The 22,296-nt window shown below is 45.2% G+C and overlaps 1 protein-coding gene and 1 long non-coding RNA gene across 2 annotated transcripts; one reads left to right on the forward strand and one right to left on the reverse strand.

Moving 5' to 3' along the window:
* The first annotated feature begins 38 nt into the window (after nucleotides 1–38).
* On the forward strand, nucleotides 39–16,015 carry LOC117775493. The gene is made up of 3 exons (XR_004616276.1): nucleotides 39–180; nucleotides 5,803–5,805; nucleotides 16,006–16,015. It is a non-coding gene; the product is annotated as an uncharacterized LOC117775493 (long non-coding RNA).
* On the reverse strand, nucleotides 464–21,550 carry b3gnt2b (UDP-GlcNAc:betaGal beta-1,3-N-acetylglucosaminyltransferase 2b). Its single transcript, XM_034608692.1, has 4 exons — nucleotides 21,365–21,550; nucleotides 6,880–7,031; nucleotides 1,470–2,718; nucleotides 464–1,438 (listed from the first exon to the last, which is right to left on the reverse strand). The coding sequence occupies exon 3, from the start codon at nucleotides 2,697–2,699 to the stop codon at nucleotides 1,506–1,508; it is 1,194 nt and encodes a 397-aa protein (XP_034464583.1). The 5' UTR covers nucleotides 2,700–2,718; nucleotides 6,880–7,031; nucleotides 21,365–21,550; the 3' UTR covers nucleotides 464–1,438; nucleotides 1,470–1,505.
* Nucleotides 21,551–22,296: the final 746 nt, after the last annotated feature.

Raw genomic sequence — 22,296 nt, forward strand, 5'->3', positions numbered from 1 at the left:
CATCACAAAAGGTGCATCTGTGTGTCGAGTGTCTGTAAGAGGAACATGACATGATTCTCCTGGAGGGAGTAGAAGACAGCGAGTGTGGTGACGACAAACATCGGGGATCCGAGCGGTGACATTCAAATACAACGTTCATTCCAACAAAACAGGTTCCTGGAGAGAAGGTCGAACAAATCAGTGAGTTTCTCATGATTAAACTTTTTAAAAAGGGTGTAATCGGTCGCATCCTCACATGAGGAGTAAAGATCGTTTCCTCCAAAACAGGAATTTGACACAAACTTATGAGATGAAGCCTTTAAAAGGATCAGTGCCAATATGTCGAGTAATGAAAGTGTCTCGTAGCTTCGATATGATGTTTACAACATTTTTTCACTCTCTGACGTCTCAACATTCAACAACATTCAACACAAGTCCAGACAGAAATGTTTTTACATCTCACTGAAAATGCACTTTGGGTTTAAAAAGAGTCATTTTTCTTTTTTTTTTTGGTCTGTTTTTTCATTTTGTGTAAAGTGAGAGCCTGAAGCAGAGTTAAACAGCATTTAGATTTCTCCATCCACGTCAAGCCAAGCCCAGACCTGCTGAGCTGCACAGTGCTGGACTCCTATCCCCTCATTTCCTGAAAACACGTGTGTTCCCTCCACCAAACTCCACCTTTTCCAAACGATGGAAGGATTTGAACTTTTCACACTATACATCTTTAAAAAAAAGAAAGAAAAAAGAGCGAAGAGAGCGAGCACCATTTAGAGGAATCAGAGAGAAGGTCTTTGAGAAACTGAATGTTTTGTAAATTAGCAAACAGAGAATAAAAGAGAGAGAATGGTTTTTTTTTAGTGGGACAAGTCACAAGTAAATACTTCAGGGAGTGTGGATGGGAATAGCAGCACAAACTAAGCCTCCAGCAACAATTACCAGGATGTGTTCACCAGGAAGCCCCTTTAAAGCTCGCAGCAATAAACGGCCGCGCATGGGAACCATTGGTTTTTACCTCTCGCTCTTTTCAGACACACATTTTTCAGATTTCTCACCCTGAACAGAGAACAGAGAATCCCAGGTGGACACATCCCGGGTTTCATTCTCCATATTTATATAATACAGCATTGAGACGCTCCGTCGTGGAGCCGACACAGTGTTAAAGCATTTTAAAGGCCATATAAATAGTTGTGAAATATAAATATGTGCACGCAAAGACAGACACGGTCGCTTTGGGGTAAAGCTCGTTTGACACGGTAAAGCAGGAAGTTCGACATCAAGCCAAAATACTATGGTGGTCGTTTTGAGAAACGGAGTCAACAATACATCCGTCCTCGTTTTCAGACGTGCGAGGCATCGACTGCACCGGGCCGAGGCTCCAAAGACCATTAGAATAATATCTTCACTTAAAGCTGCCAACTTTTAGTCCGTGACCCTGTTCAAGATCAAATATTTATCACTTGGACGTTTTGGGAACAACCTCAAAATGTCTTCTTCTCCGGGGCCTTTCCGTGGGTCCCAAACGGAGGTCACTGGCAGTTCAGGTCCGGGCTACTGAGCCAGGTCCAGATCTGGATCATCTGCTGCGGCGTCCTTGGGTGAACAAGGATTAAACTCTTATAGGCACAGGGGTTCGCCCTGTACTTCTCTTCTATGTCAAAGGTCCTGAAGCCTTTGTGCTTCTCGGGGCCCAGCCCTATTTTTTTAAGACACATGCCCGTGTAGACATCGTCTATTGGGTAGAGCGGAACCCGGTGCGACACCAGGTGCAGCCGGGCAGCCACGTCCCCGGAGTAAAGGTACCCGCCTCCTCCTGCGTACGGGGGATACTTCCCAATGTACATGCTCTCTGGGATGAAGTATTTGACCTTCTTGTCTCTGTGTGGCCCCGCCTCAGTGATCACATCCCCCACAAACAGGTCCCTGGCTTTGGGCTCCGAGAGGCCCTTGAGGAAATCCAGGATGCGGTAGGTGTTGACAAAGACGTCGTCGTCCCCTTTGAAGATGAAGCGAGCCATCGGGCAGCGGGTCTGGATCCATTCCAGGAACAGAACTTCTTTGACAGTTAAATTAAAGAACGAATCCCGGTAATCCCACTGGATGATGTCCTGGTGGCGGTTGCTCTCGTCCCGCAGGCTGCCGGATAGATCTGGGTGGTGGTCCCAGACTGTGGCGTTGCCAAGAAGGAAGACAATAGCCACCGTCTGATTGGCCACGACGCCTGCCCGTCCCCAGGATTGACGGATAGCCTGGCGGCGGTCAAAGTGCGATACCTGGGATTTAATAGCTAGGAGCAGGAATGGCGGCTCCTCACAGATATGAGGCTGGTCCACCATCAGCGGGTAGGAGCGACAGTGCATGTAGAGCAGGAAGTCCTTGAAGCGGTCCGGGAGGGAGTTGTAGTCTTTCACCTGAGTGGTAACCCTGACATTCTGCTGGCAGGGTTCAGTGGAGAGACTGGTCTCAGTGAGCCAATCGGGCAGCTCCGAGGCGTTGTAGTTAGACGCCAGGATGGGATTGTTCTGGAAGTCCAGGATCTGCTGCTGGCGGTTCCAGTACGCCGGGACGGGAGCCAGCTTGCTCCAGAAGGGCCCGGAGGGCATCCGCACCTTGTGGAGCCCGTTCTTGTCCTGACCGCTTTGTCGGAAAATGAGGATGAAAATGAAGAGGTTGATCATCATCACCGTCACCACGAGCTTCAGCCTCCTCCGCTGCACCGCCATGACAGTGTCCTGCACCCACCTGGGCAGACACACAACAGGAGAAAGGTTAGGGACAGAAACTCACTGTGAATAACATGGACAATTTCTACAAGATTCCAACAGGCAGATTTAGGCAAAGTGACCTGACTGACACTGAACACGTCCTTTGGGATTTCCTGTTAATTGTATTGTCGAACTGGAATAAGTCGGAAGTAGAGCAGGACAGCGCGCAGAATAATACACAGGAGAAGAAGAGTTGTGAAACCTTTTGTGAAGCAACAATTCCCTGACGCAACCTTGATGCACACACACACACACACACACACACAGACACACACACACTCACACACAGTTCCCGCTCACTGGCATGTTGCTGAAAAGAAAGTCCCACCTAGAGGCATTTGTCTTCCGGTGTCTTCACCGATTCCTGTGAAGACACTTTGCCTGCTGCTCTGAACAGAGAGGTCAAGGGTCAAGTTCAGCCACAGCACTACATCCCAAGAACCGACTACTCAGCAGGTAAAGGAAACAGAACAGGATGGGATGTAATGTTCCATCCCTGCAAGAAATATCGGAGCTCCTGACTGATCGGTTAAGTCCTTTTGGGTCCGTATCCAACCTCCATTCAATGCATTCTTATGTTCTGCAATCCTATCAGGGGTTAGTGCTCAGATATGATGCAAGAGCTGCAGCAGTTAAGAAGGGGGGGGGGGGGGGGGGGGTGCTGCCAACAGGGCATAAATCTGTGGAACTGCCTCTAACCACGTGTCGGGTAGAAGATCTGTTTTTATTAGTTGTCGCTGCACCACTGTCCCACCGAGTCGTCCGGCTCTGTGATTTCTGTTAACCCCTCTGTCGCAGTCAGTCAGAAAACCTCTCTGCACATTCTTCAGATCGTCAACCAACACCAGTCAGTGTGTGTGTGTGTGTGTGTGTGTGTGTGTGTGTGTGTGTGTGTGTGTGTGTGTGTGTGTGTGTGTGTGTGTCAGTGTGTGTGTGTGTGTGTACTGACAGAACAGGCAGGTTTAAAAATCTAGAAGAAGCATGTTCACATAAAGTGTTAGATCTGGATTCAGTGCAAACTAAACACAATAAAACAATCATACTAGTATCCAACCCGAAATAAAAACATTCAACAGGGGGGGGGGGGGGGGGGGGGGGGTGTTGTAAGATTAGCCTGTAAAACCGCCTGCTTTCTGAAACAGTTACTGGAAACTCTTATGTTAATCATTTGCACTTCCTAACAACGCGCCTGATCTACGAAGATCCCAGATAAAATGTGCTAAATTGCGTGTGCTGTATAACCGATTGCACGTTTGGTTGGTGGGCGTTTTTGCGGTTGATGTACTTACAAATAATTGCGCAAATGATAACAGGTGCAAACATGGCCGAGCGTTACGGTGAGCAGAGGGGCCGCAAGCATGGAATCGTCGGTGTGAGTGGAAGAGGCAAACAAACCTGTTGTTGCGCTACAGCAAAGAAATATTAATATAACTCAAAGACACGCGATAGTATCTGTACACGCTATATTCATATTTGCCAGTGTGGGTAATTAACTTTCTGTTTACCTGTGAAATAGCCTCAAATTTACATCTGCCGGTTCCATACTCCTGCCGGGCTCATGGGTCTCACTCCCTTCTCTTTGCTACTCGTCAGAAACTCCCTGATCTCGAACCTCAGCCTCTCTGGAAGCCAACTGACAGAAATCTGCAACAGCAACTGAGAACTTTAATCCCTGTGAGTACTGGGATCACACAGACAATACAGTCTTTCAGGAGGTCGGAGTCCACCTCGGGTTTCTGCTTTGGCAGAATCACACATCCCTGCTGATGACTTTCTCTCTGCCGTCTCTCATGTCTGTCTTCCCCCCCCCTCTTACCCTCCTTCTACCCTTCCCTCCACTTACTGGGGCCTCTCACTCCTCTTCCTCCTTGTTGTGCCAGCGAGGCGGCCACAACGTCTGCTGGGACTCCTGCAGTTCTCTTTAGGTTATTGATGAACTACAGCGTTGAACAGCTGATGTATTAATCGACTAACCCTTGTGGCTGTGGCCCAACTGATTGATTTCACTGTGATTTGTATCATGAAGCAAAGAGAGAGAGAGAGAGATACTGATATAGGGGAAATGAAAGATAGCATGATGAAAGAGATGATGTGGAAGATGGTGCGCACGCACACGCACACACACACACACACACACACACACACACACAAATACATAATATAATAAAAAACACCATGTTCAATGTAGTCTAATTTAAAACCAACTCTATCTGAGAAGTTAAACTGGATAAACTCAGCTGGTTTTCCCTCCTCCACAACTGCCTGTATCCTTCCTGCCTCTGTATCATGTTCCTCTCAGCCTCCTAGCAACATCTCTGCACCGCTGCACTCCTGTTTGCTCCCTCTCCCCGTGTTTACCCCACCTCCTCCCCCTCTCCTCCTCCTCCAGCTGTCGTCCTCTATCCTTCTCCTCGCTGCTCTTTACTCCTGTCTCTCAGTGACAGCAACAGAGGATGATGATGATGATGATGATGATGATACATAATCCTGACAGTTTAGTGTTGTATTACAAACGGGGACAAGCCACGACATTGCTCTACCTCTTTAACCCCCTCCCCTCTTTTCTTTCTTTCTCTGTTGCACATGGATAATGAAGCTTTCCTGTATTGCCATACAAACAAGATGACTTCTGGGAAATGAGTTAGGGGGGGGGGGAGAGAGAGCTTAACATCACGTTGACAAGACCGCAGCATCCAGACGTGTAATTAACCATCAGAGGTCTGAGGCTAAACATACACCTACCTGCTGCAGCCCGACCACCTGCAGCCGGAGAGAAGGCGCCTGACTGGGCTGTGATGTTGTAACGAGGCTGTGGCTCAGCTACGAGAGCGCCTCACCCTGTTCTACATGGACGGTGATAAATTCAAGGATTGGAAAACTAGTGAAGTCACATTCCTGTTCTAATGCCAACGAATGGAGCAGGTTTTTTGCAATATGACGTGGATCAAAGCAACATGGAGCATAAAGAGCGTGTCCAAATTCACGCTTGAGATAAAAAAGGGTCTGGAAATAGCTCAAAAGTGTTTTGGGACGTAATGTACAATTAAATACATAACTTCAGCCAGTAGGGGTCTCTCGGTCAAAGCAATCAAAAAAGACCTAGGCCCTGTACACACCTGGTATCAACATGTGGCCCCACATGCGTCTCGAGATCAGATCTCACCCCCCCCCCCCCCCCCCCTGCCCTATATGCAAATAAACACGTTCATCATTTCTGTTTCACAAACACCAAGTTCTGTAGTTTTTACCCAGTCTGAGTACACAAGTGTGTCCGATGTCACTTTGTGTGTCTGTGTGTCTGCACAAGTGAAATTTAAACACGTAACACATCACTACAATACTTATCTGTGAGGAACAGAGCAACACAGGAGCTGATTCCTGTGTTGCTCAATGAGGCTTTCATTTCTGATTTTTCAAGGACTGAAACTTGTAACTTGGCCAAAAAAAGACTTCTGCACATTTTCAATAATTTTCTGTGGCAATTTTAGGTGAATATTGAGCTAGTTTGGGTTTTATTATTGCACCATAAGTCAGTCATAATAAAAGTGGTGGCAAAACGTTCACACAAAGGTGAACGTTCTTCATTTCTAAATAATAATTAAACCCTTAGACCCTTTGTGACGCTCCCTACTGTCGTTAGGCTCTTAAAACATAGATCATTTTTTACAGTTCACGGTTGGTGCAGGTTGGATCTTTCCACAACAGTCGGCCAGATGGACTTTGATGCTGTTTGCAGAGTCTCAGCTCAGCACAAACAGCAGGGGTGTGGTGCATTGATTAGATCTGACAGGACAATGCCAGGCTGTGTTTGAACATCGTGGTTTCCACCTGATAAAATGTTCAGTGAGGCGGCGTCTCACCTGGGTGGGGGAGGGGAGGGGAGGGAGGAAATAAGAGCAGCGGCAGGTTTAAGGACAGTGTGTGTGTCTTTCTATAGTTATGAGGACAAATTTAGGTTCTAACCCATTGTTGTCCTTCCCTTTAAAAGGCATCTATGGAAAGATTATTAGTATTATTTTGACAGCGGACAGTGGACGAGGAAATTCTGCCGGTCCTCACAATTTCAAAAGCCTTCATGAGGGTTAAAAGGTGGTTTTGGGGGTTTCTGGAGGTTTGAGGTCACACAGCAGGACGTTACCTGTGCAGGTGAGCGGTGCCTCCTCAGCTTGTCTCGTCTCTGCGTCTCCTCTCGGCTCTTTTACCCCATACTTAGCTCTGCCCTCTGGGGAACAGGAGGCGGTGAGGAAAGGGAAAGAAGGGAAGGCGTGGCGGAGCGGAGGAGGGTTGAACCTGAGAACAGACAGAACAACCAGTGTGTCAACGGCTGCCGGGAAACACAAAAGCTTTAACCACTTCCTGTTCTTTTCAAATCGAACAAACGTGAACTAAAAAAAAAAAGGAGAAAGAAGAGGAAGTGCCAGTTTACTGATGAACAGGAGGAAGAGCGCGTTACCAACTGCTCTCACAATTAGACTCAGTGATTGACAGCTTGTCCTGTCATCAGTCATTGATTAGCGCTGACTGACACGATCAAGCGTGATGTGAAAAACAACACAGATGCATCATTTACATCACAGCTAATTAATAACCAATGTAAACTTAAAATTCCTGATGGTTATTTCTACCGCTTAATCTACAATTACTGCAACTACCGTGATCATCATCCAAAATCAGCAAATCTCCAAGATGCAATCGTGATACAAAACGTTCACATCGTTTCATCTCTACAATCGATCAGGAAAATAATCAGCACACGAGCAGACAACGTCGTGTTTCTACAAGATTTACACCCGGAAGTGGGGACATCAGTATCTTGGCTTCACCGGCTGAGGAACAAGATGAACTAGTCTGAGATTAAACACCGGCTCCGAACCGGAGGCCAAATATCATGCTGGCAAATTCCAATCCAAGGTAAATATTGTAAACCAAATTTGCATATTCCTTTTGTGTATTTACAGTACAGTCCTTGTTCTTGCCGTCTCTCAGGGCTCATTGGATTTGGTGTTGTTTTTCGATGCCGTAAACCTTTCTGATGTCACTGCACCACCAAGTTTGTGATGTAGACACCTGATAAACAATAATAATAAATCAGAGTAGCTAAAACATCACAAATTAGAAAATAAAAGGAAATAACAGCAGAATAGGATCTTACCAAAGACCCTGGTGTGGAAAGTTCCCTCTAAAACACACAACTGAGTTTCATTAATCATTAACCAACTGGTTAGATATGAAGAAGGAGCAGATAATGAGGCATATCACTTTTCACAGTGTGTAAACAAACTGTCTGAAACCTTCACTTCCAGATAAAAGAGCGGAGCAGAGCAGAGGAGTCAGTTAACACAGTGACGTCTCTGTGTTTCTGAATACAGACTCTGATCGGAGGATGCCCCGTGTAGTCTGGACTTTACTCTTGGTTTGCAGGTATTAAATAAAAAAGTAAATAATACAAATTTAAATGCTCTCCGTACATTACAGCAGTTTTTACTTATTGTACCTCTATGCTGAAAAGAAGTGGAAAGAATATTCAGGGTCAAGGTCGAGTTGCGTTCGAGGCACAGAACACAACTAAATGTACAACAAGCACAATCAGTCGGTCATTACATAAGACCTCAAAAGTGTAAAGGTGAATCTTTACCTGCTCACCACTCAAAGCTCCGTGTGGAGTTTGAGGTAAGTTCAAATAAAAAGATCAATAAAGCTATTTCTATAGCACCTTTCTTTCCTACGAGAAAAGCAGCTCAAAGCTATTTACAATAACAAAGTAACCGAGTTTAGCACGTTAGCGCACACTGCTGCAATAACACCTTCCCAGAGACACTAGTGGGAAACAGGTCACCAGGACGGACCCAGGCTCATGTTGCTGATTACCTCTCCTGTGTGACAGCCGATAAGGAGGCAGCGAAGCAGACAAGTGTCCAACACCGAAGCCACAGCAGCTCCCCTGGACAAAGTTCAACGCCTCACAGACAGAGGGGGAAGAAGGATGATAAAAAAAAGCACAAGAAACACTCTTGTAGTTTGACTGAAATGTTTGAACGGTGCACGGAGCACAATGGAAAGATATGAGCGAGAGGAATTTTGGTTAAACATTAAACCATCTCTCTGCAGGCTCTTCCACCAGGAAACAAGTTTTAACAAGTGTGGGTAAGATATTTGGGAAATGGTTCAAACTCTAGTTTTCCTCGCAGCTATGCTCTGCTGACACGGCAGGAAACCACGGAGTGAGTCACACTGGACGGCGGCAGGTGAGGAGCAGAGGAGGTTGGAACCTGTCCAGGTTTTTGGATATATGTTTTACAATCGCTTTATTATTCAAGTCATGTTTCAAGCAAAAATGACAAAAATAGACACTGAATAATGCACACTCTCATTCAAACATTTATCTCCACATTACTAACGGGCTCCCCAGAAATCAATCAGCCTTCAATTTGTTCACAACACAGCAGCAAGGGTTCTGACAAGAAGTTGAAAATATGAGCACGTCACACCCGTTCTCACCAAACTGCACCGGGTACCTGTGGAGTTTAGAATTTTATTCCTCCTTTTTAAAAATCCCTGAACGGCCTTGTGCCGCCGTACCTTTCAAACCTCCTCATCCCTTATTCCACTGCTCGGACTCTTCGATCCGGCAGAGCTAATCAAAGATGAGTCATGCTGCCCCGTTTCCATCACAACTAGGAAGGCACTTAGTAGAGCGCATACCTCAGCCAAGGTCTCCTTAAATTCAATTACGCCGCACAAAATTACATACACCCCCAAGATATCAATCCTGATCCATTACTTATTCCCCTGGGAAAATGGTGAAAACGTCAGAAAACACCCTAAGGAAAGTGAAACAGACGGGTGAAAACAGAAGGTTTAAAAAAGCTTTTAGCCCGCAGCCACACTCCACATGATGCAACTAAAACTAGGGCTTTGAAGCTGCACTGTGCGGGCCCGAGCACTTGCCATCTCGGGACCTGACACGTGAAGACAACTTAATGTAAATCGAATTCAAATTGTAAAACAAGGCTTACCTCCTTTTGGCAGTAGGCGGCGCTGTCACTAATAGATCAGTTCAGGTCAGAAACACTTGTTTCTCTTCAGATCGTATGAATCTTTCATCTTTGCATAAGTCTAAGACATCAGAGGAATCTCGGACATTAAAGCAAACTGACAACAAGGAAGTCTTTGCTTATTGAGTCCATTGAAGTGTTCATGTAGAAAGCCTGGGTGCAGCTGAGGACCTAGACTTTGATCTGCAGGATCGAGCTGGAGTTGTGGGTGTGTCTTGGAAGAAGGCTCATCTTCAATGTCTTCAGGGGGGGGGGGGGGGGGGCTGTTTTTAGACACAAGTAGTTTGAGGGAGGTTGAACAATGTACACTGAAGTTACAGCAATTTCGTGTGTCACAGCGACACGTTGAAATTTGACGCCACGCCACTGACACGGTGTTCGACAAAAACTAAATGTCTTGAGGTCCTTCTGACAAAGTTTGACATTTCCTGTTGCCACCAGGGGGCGCTGTGAATTTAAGTCATGATTTCTGTGTAGATGCCATCGGGCCAGTTTGGAATTGATTGGACCGTGTATGTCCGAGATACAACAACCTTGTGTTTTGATGGTGATACATGAAAATGTTACGCCACTCCACGGTCCCACCATGTGACGAAAGCTCACGATTTGAGTTAGCTTTAATCTCCAAGGAGTCAAGATGACCCTCACCGAATTGGAAGTTGAACTGATGAAAGCTCGAGGAGGAGTTTGTTAAAATACACAACGTGTAAAACGGCCAAAATGGCCACTAAATCCCAAATGGCAGACTTTCCTGTTGCGTTAATCAAATTGGTGCCAGGGGTCAAATTGGTTCCGTTAAACCAGACGGAGTTGCTGCGTCTTAGGGGGCGCTAGTGAGCCATTTTGCCACGCCCATTTCGAATTACTCCAGAATACGTACATTTTCATCAGGCCCGATAAAGTTCGGTGAGTTTTCAAGATTTCGAGATTCATTTGCCTGAATAATCCAACGCAAAGCAAAGGGCCTTGGCACTGTCGGTGCTCGGGCCCTAAACACACAGTGATTCTAATCAGCCACATTAAGGGGGAAGCGCAACTTAACCTGACGTACTTCGCTCATGTTCTGCTTCTTAAACTCCACAGTGGGGTTCGACGTGACGTCCTCCGAGAGAAGCAGAAGGGGGGGGGGGGGAAAAACAGAGGTCGCCCATCCCATGCTAAAATGCAATCAGCTTGAGATGCTCTCAGAGCCTTTGCATACATCTCTCTCACAAATGGGACCATAAAGAAAAGCATCTTTGAGGACACAAATAAATCAATGTTTTCCATCAATGATTACTGCCTGCCCCCCCCCCCACCACCCAGGAATACAAAAGAGGTTCAGCTATTCTGGTTCACCGGCACTTTGCTCGGTACAGTGATACCTCTAGAAGTCCTTTCCATTTTGTTTTCAGTTGCTTTATGTTCATGCATTACGCAAAGCAGTTTTTAACGAGGAGTCATACTATGCAAATAAAGCTGCCTATTCGTACAAGTGTTAGAATGTGTTACACACACACAGACACCCACACACACCCACACACAGACACACACACACCCACACACAGACACACACAGACACACACAGACACACACAGACACACACAGACACACACAGACACACACAGACACTCACACACGCTACCAATGGGCTATTTTTGAGCACAGCTTGACCCGGGTCAGAAATATATAGGAGGATATTTTGGCACGAGGGAATGTGGGCCTAATAGCGACATGGTGCGAAAGATGAGCACCATAAATAGCCCGAGCGCTGCAGCCGAGAGAGCTGCTGCCTGAGCTGGAGCCTGCCCATCAAACATCGACGGCCGTCACCAGTATTCAAAAAGGGCCAAAGGTCCAACTTCATGTGTTGGAGCGAGACTCGTGGGCTTGACTGATGATTTCACCGGCCTTTAAAAATGGGAGTCCTGTTTTTTAAGCTAGACACAAGACTTCCTTTCATTGTTGACAGCCAAACGGAAACCTTTCCCCCGAACCTTAGCCAAATTCAAGGTCAGTGTTTATACTGGAAAGGGTCCTAGAGAGGTAACAAAAACCAGTATCCACATACAGGTTTGTGTGGCTATGCTTTGAAGGACTTTTTTATTATCATTACATTACATGTCATTTGGCAGACGCTTTTATCCAAAGCGACTTACATTTAGTGCATTCAACATCTATGAAGGGTCACTTAGGGGTTCAGTATCTTGCCCAAGGACACTTTGACATGCAGATAGGAAAGACTGAGGATTGAACCGCCAACCTTCTGGTTGGAGGACGACAGCTCTACCCCTCAGCCACAGCCACTTTGCATTGACGTCATTGTTGACAGCCTAACCCAAACCTTAACCATCACCAATTCATACGTAACCCGAACCACAATTCACATATTACCCCTGAACTCGACCAGGACCTCAGAAGTGATTCAGGCTTTGGTCTCCACAAGGTCTGCTGGTCCAGACAAGGTCAGTGTTTATTCTGGAAAAGGTCCTAAATAGGAAACGTGTACACACACACACACACACACACACACACACACACACACACACACACACACACACACACACACACACACACACACACACACACACACACACACACACACACACACACACACACACACACACACACACACACACTTACTTAATTTAGAATGGAACTCTTCATTATCAACAGATACGTGCCACATGCTTCACATCACTCACACACTATGCAATCTACGTGTGGGACTGAACTGATAAACGCCGTCACTGTCTTTGCCAACGCTCAATTAATGCAGAACACATACCACGTCCAGTCCTGACACATGATTCACAGTGTGATGTGATGAACGAGTGCACTGTTTACATAACTGAGGCTGCACAATGTACCGTACGCTTTATACTGGCGGGATTAAAGTGTGTAAGATTACCAGCTGTGCGGTACTTAGACGATCTGAATTCCTGTCACTGATATCAAGCCCTGCGTTATTGGCAACACTTTTCCTGTGGTAGCTGAACATAGAGCCATCTCCTCGTCTGGGGCTGGTCTCGAGTAACTAGCACCTTTTTCCTGTTTTTCCAAAGCTCTGGTTTGAAGTTACTTATAAAACACTAACTATGAACCACTACATGACCTTTTAACCAGTTCCCGGGAACAGTTGACCACTTACACCTCTAGCAGATATGAACCTCCATTATCAGGTCATTCCGAGTTGTGCTTTGGGCCACCTGGCAAATGTAAGCCCAAACATATTGTGCCGTGAGTAGCTAACCTGAACTGTCTGCAGTTTGGTGGTGAGCAGGTAAGTAACACTGGGTAGAGCTGTGGCTAGAGGCGGGGTTAGATGGTCAAAAGATGTAATATTTGCTGGAGCAATGATCAAAATGATAATCCAGCCTTTGAGTGAAACTATTAACAAGAGTTATAACAGGAAGGCAAAGACATTAATAAAGACAAGGTCAGCAGGGAGTCACCAAGTATTTAAAAAAAATTAATACAAATGGCTTGTAAGGGAAAGCGAGGTAGACCAGGAAGTGTGCCTGAGTCAGGGAGGACACACAAACACACACACACACACACAAACAAACAAACACAATGGTGTGGTTTACACTAATGCAAGTCAAGCTAATGCAGTGAGGCACTCAACCACCTAATTACAGTGTTTACAAAATGAAGACGTTGATAAATGCTGATTATTAAGCAGTTGCATACAGTCATTTCCAAACCCTTTGTCAGCCCTTCTTCAATTTTACTTCAGGCTGGAAGATATAACCAGAAATGATAAAAGGAAGAAAAAAGTTAATACAAATAATTTAAAGACAGATTTTTGCTCCTGAGGGAAAGTTGAGGTTTTAAACTCTGGAGGTAGATCAATCATGTGTTTGCACAATGCTTAACACATCAATATTGACATGTTGATTTGTTATATTGCTATTGATGAGAATTATTGCTATTGTTATTTTGCCCAGCCTTAGTATTCGTGATAATAAATAAAATAACAAAGCCTTTATTTCAAAGCCAATTTTTCCTGTCAGACAACAGAGTGAGCAGAGATGCAGCCACACCCCCCGCTCGCTGTCGACACTTCTTCATGCACGAGACAATGAGCGACACACACGTGACCACATTTCTAAACAGGACACTGACGTGTTCATATGCTGCAGCTCCTGTCTGTCACAGCTTATGTCTGTGGAACTGCACTTAGTCTCAACTAAGATCAAAATCATGTAAAAAAATAATCAGGTTATAAATCATGAAGTGCGTGTATGAGTAAATATATATATAAAAAAGAGTCAGCATGATTTCCACACGATGAAGCTGGAGCCTCGGACACCCTTGTAAATATCTTTTAAAAGAGAATAGAATTAAAAATGATGGGCCTGACACAGCCTGTATATTCTCAAACACGTGCAAATACAATGAAGCAAGAACAAGTTGAGGAGATCTGATTGGTTCCTGTGAAGTTATTACTTCTGAATTATGAACTATAAATGGCTAAATAAATACGTTAGACATCCTGAGGAACTGAGAGCAGGAAGAAGGTATGAGGAAGAGAGGGAGGGGTCCAGACAGTAGTGCACAATCTGCTAAACGAGAGTAAACGTGTTCCTCTGCCAAATAAAAAGTGTTCAACCAAAGAACACATTAAACAATAAAACTCCCTGCCACCACCTCTCTTGCTGTGTTGTGCTCGTGACAATGCGAGGCGGCGAACTCGTTGATCTGTGACCTCTGTCTCCAAACAGTCACATCCTGTTGCTGCCTCGTCAACGAGACTGTGTTATCTCATCCAAGCAGTTCACACAGAGGAGGAACGCACAGCAAGCGCCATTATCTCAATCCCTCCAGGTTCTGTGTGGCTGCTTCTCGTTGTTATATAACAGGAAACTGAATTATTTTTGTGGTTTGACCAAAAGGGAAATGATTTTGAATTTTCTGACACACACTCCTAGATAGCAGTCCTCTAAATATTCCTAAATTTGCATTCCTTGGAAAATGCATAAAAATGCACTTGCAATGATAAAGAAAGTGATAAAAAAACAACTGGAGCCGCACCCAAACTTAATCAGATCTTTCCCGGTGCATGTGCCGTCCCTCCACCAAGTTCTGTGGAGATCCTATCAGTAAATCCTATCAGTAAAAAACACAAAAACAAAAGGACAGGGGCACAAATCCCTTGGCGGTATAATACATAGATAAAGTTTTGCCATGCCATCTCGCTCACGACACGAGAAGTTTTGATTCCAAAAGTACCTGATCATTGCTGGGGAGTGTGGTTAAGCTGGTAGCACGCTTTGACATCGTGCAGTCTACAGCACACAGGACGATATAATTGAAATAACGCCAGCACTTTGAGATTCAATTCCTGGCAGTGCTAAGCTCCATATCCTGTGTTTTAAATTGTGTTGTTGGCAGATGAGCTGTTGTACTCCATTCTCCCTGCAGTACTCAGACGCCGGATTTAGTTAGAATCCCCCCCCCCCTCCTGAGTCATGCTGAAATGTAATCCCAGGAACGTGTCTCTGAAGTGGGCGGAAAACAGTGGAAACAAAAATCAGACCCTGAGACAAAGGCCACACATTAAGTTACAGGTTGTTGTAAGTGCCCCCGGTAGAAAAGGCCTTGTTGCTGTTACATTCTGTAAACTGCGGAAGATTAAATTATTCATCAAGTCTGTTCCGAGGTAAATATTTGGAGCTTAATGTCTCAGATGTGGTCTTGATCTGAATCCAGGTAGCTCGGAGCGACGTCTTGTTCCAAACAGTCGTGTCACACTGTGTTTAATATCTCCATGGCTCATTTTCCCCTTCATCAAATTACTCCTCCCACAGCACGTCTACACACCAAGCACTTTTCCTTTCCACTCATTCTGGCAAAGTACTGGAAAGCAACTGCCGGACACTGAATCAGACTAATGAGTGGCACAACAGCATTACAACTAATGCAGACAGAGAGTACAGCGAATCAATCCCAGTCCTGGTCAGATGGATCACACCAGTTCTACCGGAAGTCACTTCTTCTCGTTCCAGCTATTTGCAAGGAAGATTTAAATCATTTGTGATATTTTTCACTTATCACTGACAGACCAGATATTAAAAGAAGTTCTATGGCTTCGATTCTCTGTATGCATTTGTATGTCAAAGGGTTTAAACCGAGCGGGGCCTCGGTCGAACTCCCACGTTTCACTTGTGAGGTGAAAAAAAAACAACCTGGCACTGAAGCAAAGGGAGAAGGGAAGACGGCTGCAGAACAGGTCTGGCAGGAACACCTTTCTGAAGATGTTGATTTAACACATCATCCCATTGATTGTGTCAAATCCCACAGATGAATCACTTTAACCTCATAAGATGCTCGAGTTCGAAAGAAAAACCAGTCCTGTCTGAGTGGAGTCAGACAGGACTGGTTTTTCTTGCTTTTGCTCAGTGTGCTGAATACTTGTACGGTATCACTTACAATAAAGGCTGTGTGTGTGTGTGTGTGTGTTGGTCATCATAGGCAATACTTTGTGAGCTTATCCCCCCCCCCCGAAGCATTAAAGACATTAAAACTCATGTATTTACCATAATCAGGAGCTGCTGATGTCGGTAAAATGGCTGCAACATTATGGATTAGTTGTGTACATGCTGCACTATATCCCTGTAAGCCGGTTTTAATGGATCTTGGAAAGCAGTGGCAGCCAAGCACATAAATAACAGCCGTTACTTCAGACATTGGCAAACACCCATTTGGATTCTAGATTCTCCCGTAGTCATTGTTTGTGATTTTCAAACTGTTGATGATCTGAGTGATACGTGATCACTGAGTAACTTCTACTTTGTTTTGTGTAATCTAAATATTTAAGTATCTCATCATACAACTGACAGTACAGGTGCTACAGTGAGGCCTGACTTCGGTTTCCTCTTTGGGCATCAAATAAAATGCAGGTCATTAAGTTGTGAAAGTGCACTCATCAAACACAGGAAGCTGAGAAACTTCTGCTGCAGAGACAAACCAATGTACCTTTTTACCGCCTGCGAAAAACAAATGTACGAGTTTACTTAGAGTCAATCTGATCAATTTGGAGTTTCGGCTGCCGATGCTGATATTAGGGAATAAAAACTTTCTGATACAGATATATTGGTCGATATAAAAAAACCCAAAAGAAATACAACCTTATATATAGATCTTGAATTAATAAAATAAACAATTTACTAATGCAAAATGTAATAATAAATGCATTCTTTTCTGCATAGTTTATTTTGTAAGATAAAAGTAAAAAAACAAACAAACAGCAATACTGATATTTTTGTGAAATGCTCAAACAAGGTGAACGTTAAAAAGTTTCGGGCTCTAATGTTTCTCATAATTATCAAGGTACGTTCAGCCAATCTAGCACATAAACTGTCATGTTGCCTCACACATCGATGCCTGGGAAGTGATAATTAGAGCCACGTTATAAAAAACCCAACATTAAATACTGTATGCTTGATGTCCAGGAGACAAAATCCATATCAGTTTCATACTTGTGCGTCCAGGGCTTAACTGATCCAGGACGTGTTCAGCCTGGTTCTGCACCCAAGGCCTGAAGCAAGAGGAACTGTCAGTTCTCTGTCACATGTGTCTCCACAGCAGTCTCGGTCCAATGTTGCGTTTAACATTTGTGTCGCAAACTGCAAATGTGCCGTTGCGGTGCACCGAGCAGTTAGCACGTGCAGTGGAACCATTTATTGACCACCAACCGCTGAGCTCGGGGAGAACACCTTCTCAGTGGCGCTGTTCAGTTTCTGGGTTACTGCAGTTACATTGATTTCCCCTGATTCCAGTTGGCGCTATAAGATTCACTTTATTTAAAAAATACAGAGATTAAACTGGTTTCAATCTTCTCATCCAGCCAACTTCGAATTATTTCAACAAATTACGTCCCCATTTTTTAAACATACTATTATACATCAGTGAAAGAGAGGTTTTCACCAGCCCTAAACCAGCTGCTCAAAGCAACAGCACCAGTAACACCAGCTGAGCCATGTCTGGTGTCCCACTGACGTCGGGTGAAACCGGACTGAATTATGCTGAATGTCGTCGTGGACCGTTTCCCTTGCTGACGCCAGAGGAAAGACAGGGACAGTGCAGGTGGATGATGTCGGACTCTCATTCACCCTAAACAGAAAGAAACAACCAATGGTGGTGGGAACAGCAGAGCCCAGCAGCTGCTGCATATTTCTGTTTGACTGGGAATGGAATAAATGTAATTTTTCTTGTATTACTGCAGACTGTGATTATCCACATCCAAACCAACCTCTGAACAGAAAAGGAGGTTGAAGACACTGCCCATCAGCCACATGCAAAACAGTCTTGACTTCCTTCCCCAGGAGGTTTCACTACAATTCACACCTCAGACAACGACCCGCAAACGACTTCCAACGAAACCAACAGCACAGCACAGGTGGGGCCAGCCTCTCAGGTAACCCCAACGACCCCAACGACCCCACACGTTAGAGGTGAAACTTCTTCCAGAAACTAAACCAAGTCCGATACACCCTGACCTGGACGAAGGAGAATCTCCACAGACATAAAACTAGAGATGTTCTGACACCACCTTTCACTTTCCAAGACCGATACCTGGACTTTGCACATCAGTCGATATAGAGTCCCAAACCGATACTACTGTCTTCACAATAATAAAAACGTATGTACCATATTTCAACAGCCTCATGCTACTACCAGTCCGTGGAAGTATTGATTGCTGAAGTCGTTGTATACCCTGGCTCAGGTTAAACCCCTTTTAAAAAACAAATACATACAGAGAATTAAACTATGGACGTCCCCTGTCATGTAGTACGACTGTCAAGGTTGAGAAGGAACACAGACGAATCTTAGAATATTAGTCGCAGTACAGCGCCACTGCTGTTTTGGAGCGGCTAAGAAGAAGTGATTTTGGGGGGGAAAAGGAAATTGCGGTTTTATCTGGATTAAATTAATAAACCTTGATCGGTGCACAGATTACTCCTCACTGTAATTTCTGCGGTATCAGAGGCATTTCCGATGCTGGTACCCGTATCAGAAGAGATCTGCTGTGAGATGTCATTTCAAACTGGAGCATGTGCGACAGTCTCTCCCTTCACATGGAAGCGCACATTTCTGTGTCAACACGAACAATGAGAACGTGGTTATAGTGCAGCGCTGATGGAATGTCCCCATAATTAGCAGCACCCGTGGGCATCTTCAGGTCTCCCATTTGGGAGGTGCTGAAATGAGCGACCTTGAAATCCATGACATGAAACAAAGACTGGTGAGGAGCCAGGACTCTGAAGCTGAAATTACTGAACGCTTCCATCAACACCTTGGAAAAGCAATATTAATATTTTACGAGTAACACATTGAATGTTCGTTACGAGTCAGAAACCTGATTAGAGTCTCTCAGCAGTAACAGAAGCCGCCAGTAAGTCACACACACACACACACATTAGTTAATGAAAAGCCAACCTGCCTCTTAAATTGTTGTAGGAAAATGATTTGGCAACCCCCCCCCCCCCCACGTAGATGGCTGTTATTACAAATCTCTGCTCATCCCACAGAGGAGAGAGAGGAAATGTCCTGACGGTAGAAAGGTCACAGGTTTGATCTAATCAACAGGTGAATCACACGTCCTGTGATGGTCACAGTGTCCTTCACAGTGAAGCAGAGGTTGTTGTTGACCGACTGTTCCCGAGCTGCAGGAGAACGCATGTGACTCGGTATGTGGAGAAATCACTGACTAATTATGCATGAGTGTTCGTCTGAATGGTTAAAATGACTTTGAGATGAGAGAGTCTCTCTGCTCGTCCATTTGGCCGAGACCCAACATCTCGATCTCCCCCGCGGCAGCTCGACGCTCTAAAGAGAAACCACCTTGATCTCTCAAATTAAAAAACAGCTCATCTCTACAGGCGCAAATACACATTTTAACTTCCTTTATTCAAAGGCCACTCGTCACAAGACACGCGTGACACTCAACTTATATCACAAGCTAGTGACCATGCAGATACAGAGTCGCATGAGAGATTAACCACATCTGAGGAGTCATGGGAAGACAGTAAGAGCTGTTGTCATGGACGACAATCTGACAAACAAAACAGTAAACTGAGATAAGATATCCAGGGTTTGGTATAAGTGGTACGAGAACTGGGTCACATCTCTATTTAGACATAAATCAAGTTGCTTTTCTTAATTTTCTTATCATTTTCCTCATGGTTTTCACTGCGTGTGTGGTCAGAATTTCGCCCCATTTTCATTCGCCAGCGAGTCGGATGAAGGCAGCGGATCCACAGTGTGGTTTAGACTTTAACGTCTAAACATAGCTGAGGAGCTGACACACGCACATCTGCCCAGAGAACTCTGGAAAATGTTGCTCATGCGATTAAAACCTTTTATCAGATTGATGCAGAGCACATGTGGCGTCAGGGAGGAGGAGGAGGAGGAGGAGCAGACTAATGGTGGATGCTTCACATTGGTTCAAGTAGATCATGTTCTGTGGTCAGTGAGTCATCCCAGCCATGTGCAGGTGCTTTTCAGGGCTGATCACACCCTGACTCATAAAGTCTCTCGTCCACGCGCTAACGGTGTCACTATGTTAACGCATCATCACCGCACCACATGATCTGGATTCAACGGCGTCTGCTCCGCCCATTACTGGGACCCCGGTGTTCTTCTTTGGTATTTGACTGATTGTCGATGTTGGTGTATATCGCCACCTACTGACCCGGGCATGCTTGTTTGTTAGTGTTTGTCGTCATTTTTGTGTTCTTTTCTGGATGGTAGTGTCGACACGGCGCAATTTTCTGGTAAGTTTGATTTAAATTAGGTATTTAATGCGGGAAAAATGTGGTGAAACATCATTATCGTCAGCTGAGACTGACTCGCGACTACGGCGGCTCCATAGCTACCGCGCAGACGCTGGCTACGAACTTGCAAGATGGCGGCTTTCGGGATATTTTGGCTTCATGTTCTGGACAGTGGGAGAAGCGAACTCCTGCCGTCTCGACAGCGGTGAAGATGCAAGTTAACGGAAACGTCCGACAGCCGAACGCTTCTCTCAGGTGCCTCATTCAACTGCAACATGCAGGGTTTGTTTGTTTTGGTGTGTCCCTGTCTCCCAGGCCTCGGGGACACTTGGCTCCAGGGTGTGATCACACTTATTTACACAGCTAATAACACAATCAACATTCCCAGTAATCACTCAGCTGTCTCATAATAAAACAACAGTTTGAACTGGAATACAAACAGAGACATGTGGGGAAACCTCACAGACTGCGAAGTGTCCAGGACCTCCCAGTTCTTCACTTTGTAAAGAGACACAGACACAGAGAAGCAGCTTCACACTTCAAACCAGTGAAACCACTGAGTGCTGAGTCTGACCTGTTGATCCTATTCTTACTGGTGAACTTCTCCACCACTGGTTTCCTGGTGTTTCCCAGCTCGTCACCTTCACCGGCCGGACGCCGGACGCGTCGCTGAGTCTCGGTATTCTTCAACACGCGTACGTTAAGGGATCAGGTTAAAGACTCGTGTGTGTGTGTGTGTGTGTGTGTGTGTGTGTGTGTGCGTGCGTGTGGAGGTGAAGACTCGCAGGAGCAATGGTGGATCACTCACAGTTCACTGGCGCGTTTCTCCTCCTCGCGTGCTCCTCTCTGCTCCTCCGAGGAGCCGCGGCTTCCCTCCGGCAACACGACGTCACCCGGAAAAACTCTCAATACATCCACGCGACGCGCGTTCGACCGGCGGAGAGACGTCGTGTCTCCGGCGGCTCCGGGTTCACGCTGCGCAGGAGACTGACGCTGAAAGCCACCGAGGAGGAGGAGGAGCAGGAGGAGGAGCAGGGGGCGGAGGAAGAGGAGGAGGAGGAGGAGGAGTGGAGGGAGAAGGAGGGGGAGGGGCGAGAGGGGGAGGACTACGTCTTTCAGCGGTGTAGGTGGAGCACACGCACACGCACACACGCACACGAACCAGAACACTTGTAATTTTTATTTTTGATTGTGGATTTAATGAGCATTTTATTAATCACGAGGTGTGATTCATATTTAAAATTTTGTGTTTTCAGCTGATTTGACTAATTCCCCCTCACTAAACCTTTTTGGTTTTACCCCCCCCCCCCCCCCCCCCCCCCCCCTTACCCAAAGTTTCAATATAAATGTATCGTATTCTCACACTGCACATATTCTTCTTGTTTTTACACTCTACATATTGTGTCTCATTACATTCATATTTTTCTATATTTTTGATATTCCTTATAATTAAGTACCACATGTTACTTATTACTCAATGAGGCCTATTTTTGCCTCTTGCTGCTGTAATATTGTAAATTTACTCATTGTGGGCATAATAAAGGAGCCACACTAATCCTAAACCTAAACCTAAACCTAAACCTAATCCTAAACCTAAACCTAATCCTAAACCTAAACCTAATCCTAAACCTAATCCTAAACCTAAACCTAAACCTAATCCTAAACCTAAACCTAATCCTAAACCTAATCCTAATCCTAACCCTAACCCTAAAACCAAGTCTTAACCCTCAAACAGTCCAT

The sequence above is a fragment of the Hippoglossus hippoglossus genome, chromosome 15 (assembly GCF_009819705.1).
Source record: "Hippoglossus hippoglossus isolate fHipHip1 chromosome 15, fHipHip1.pri, whole genome shotgun sequence".
Lineage (NCBI taxonomy): Eukaryota > Metazoa > Chordata > Actinopteri > Pleuronectiformes > Pleuronectidae > Hippoglossus > Hippoglossus hippoglossus.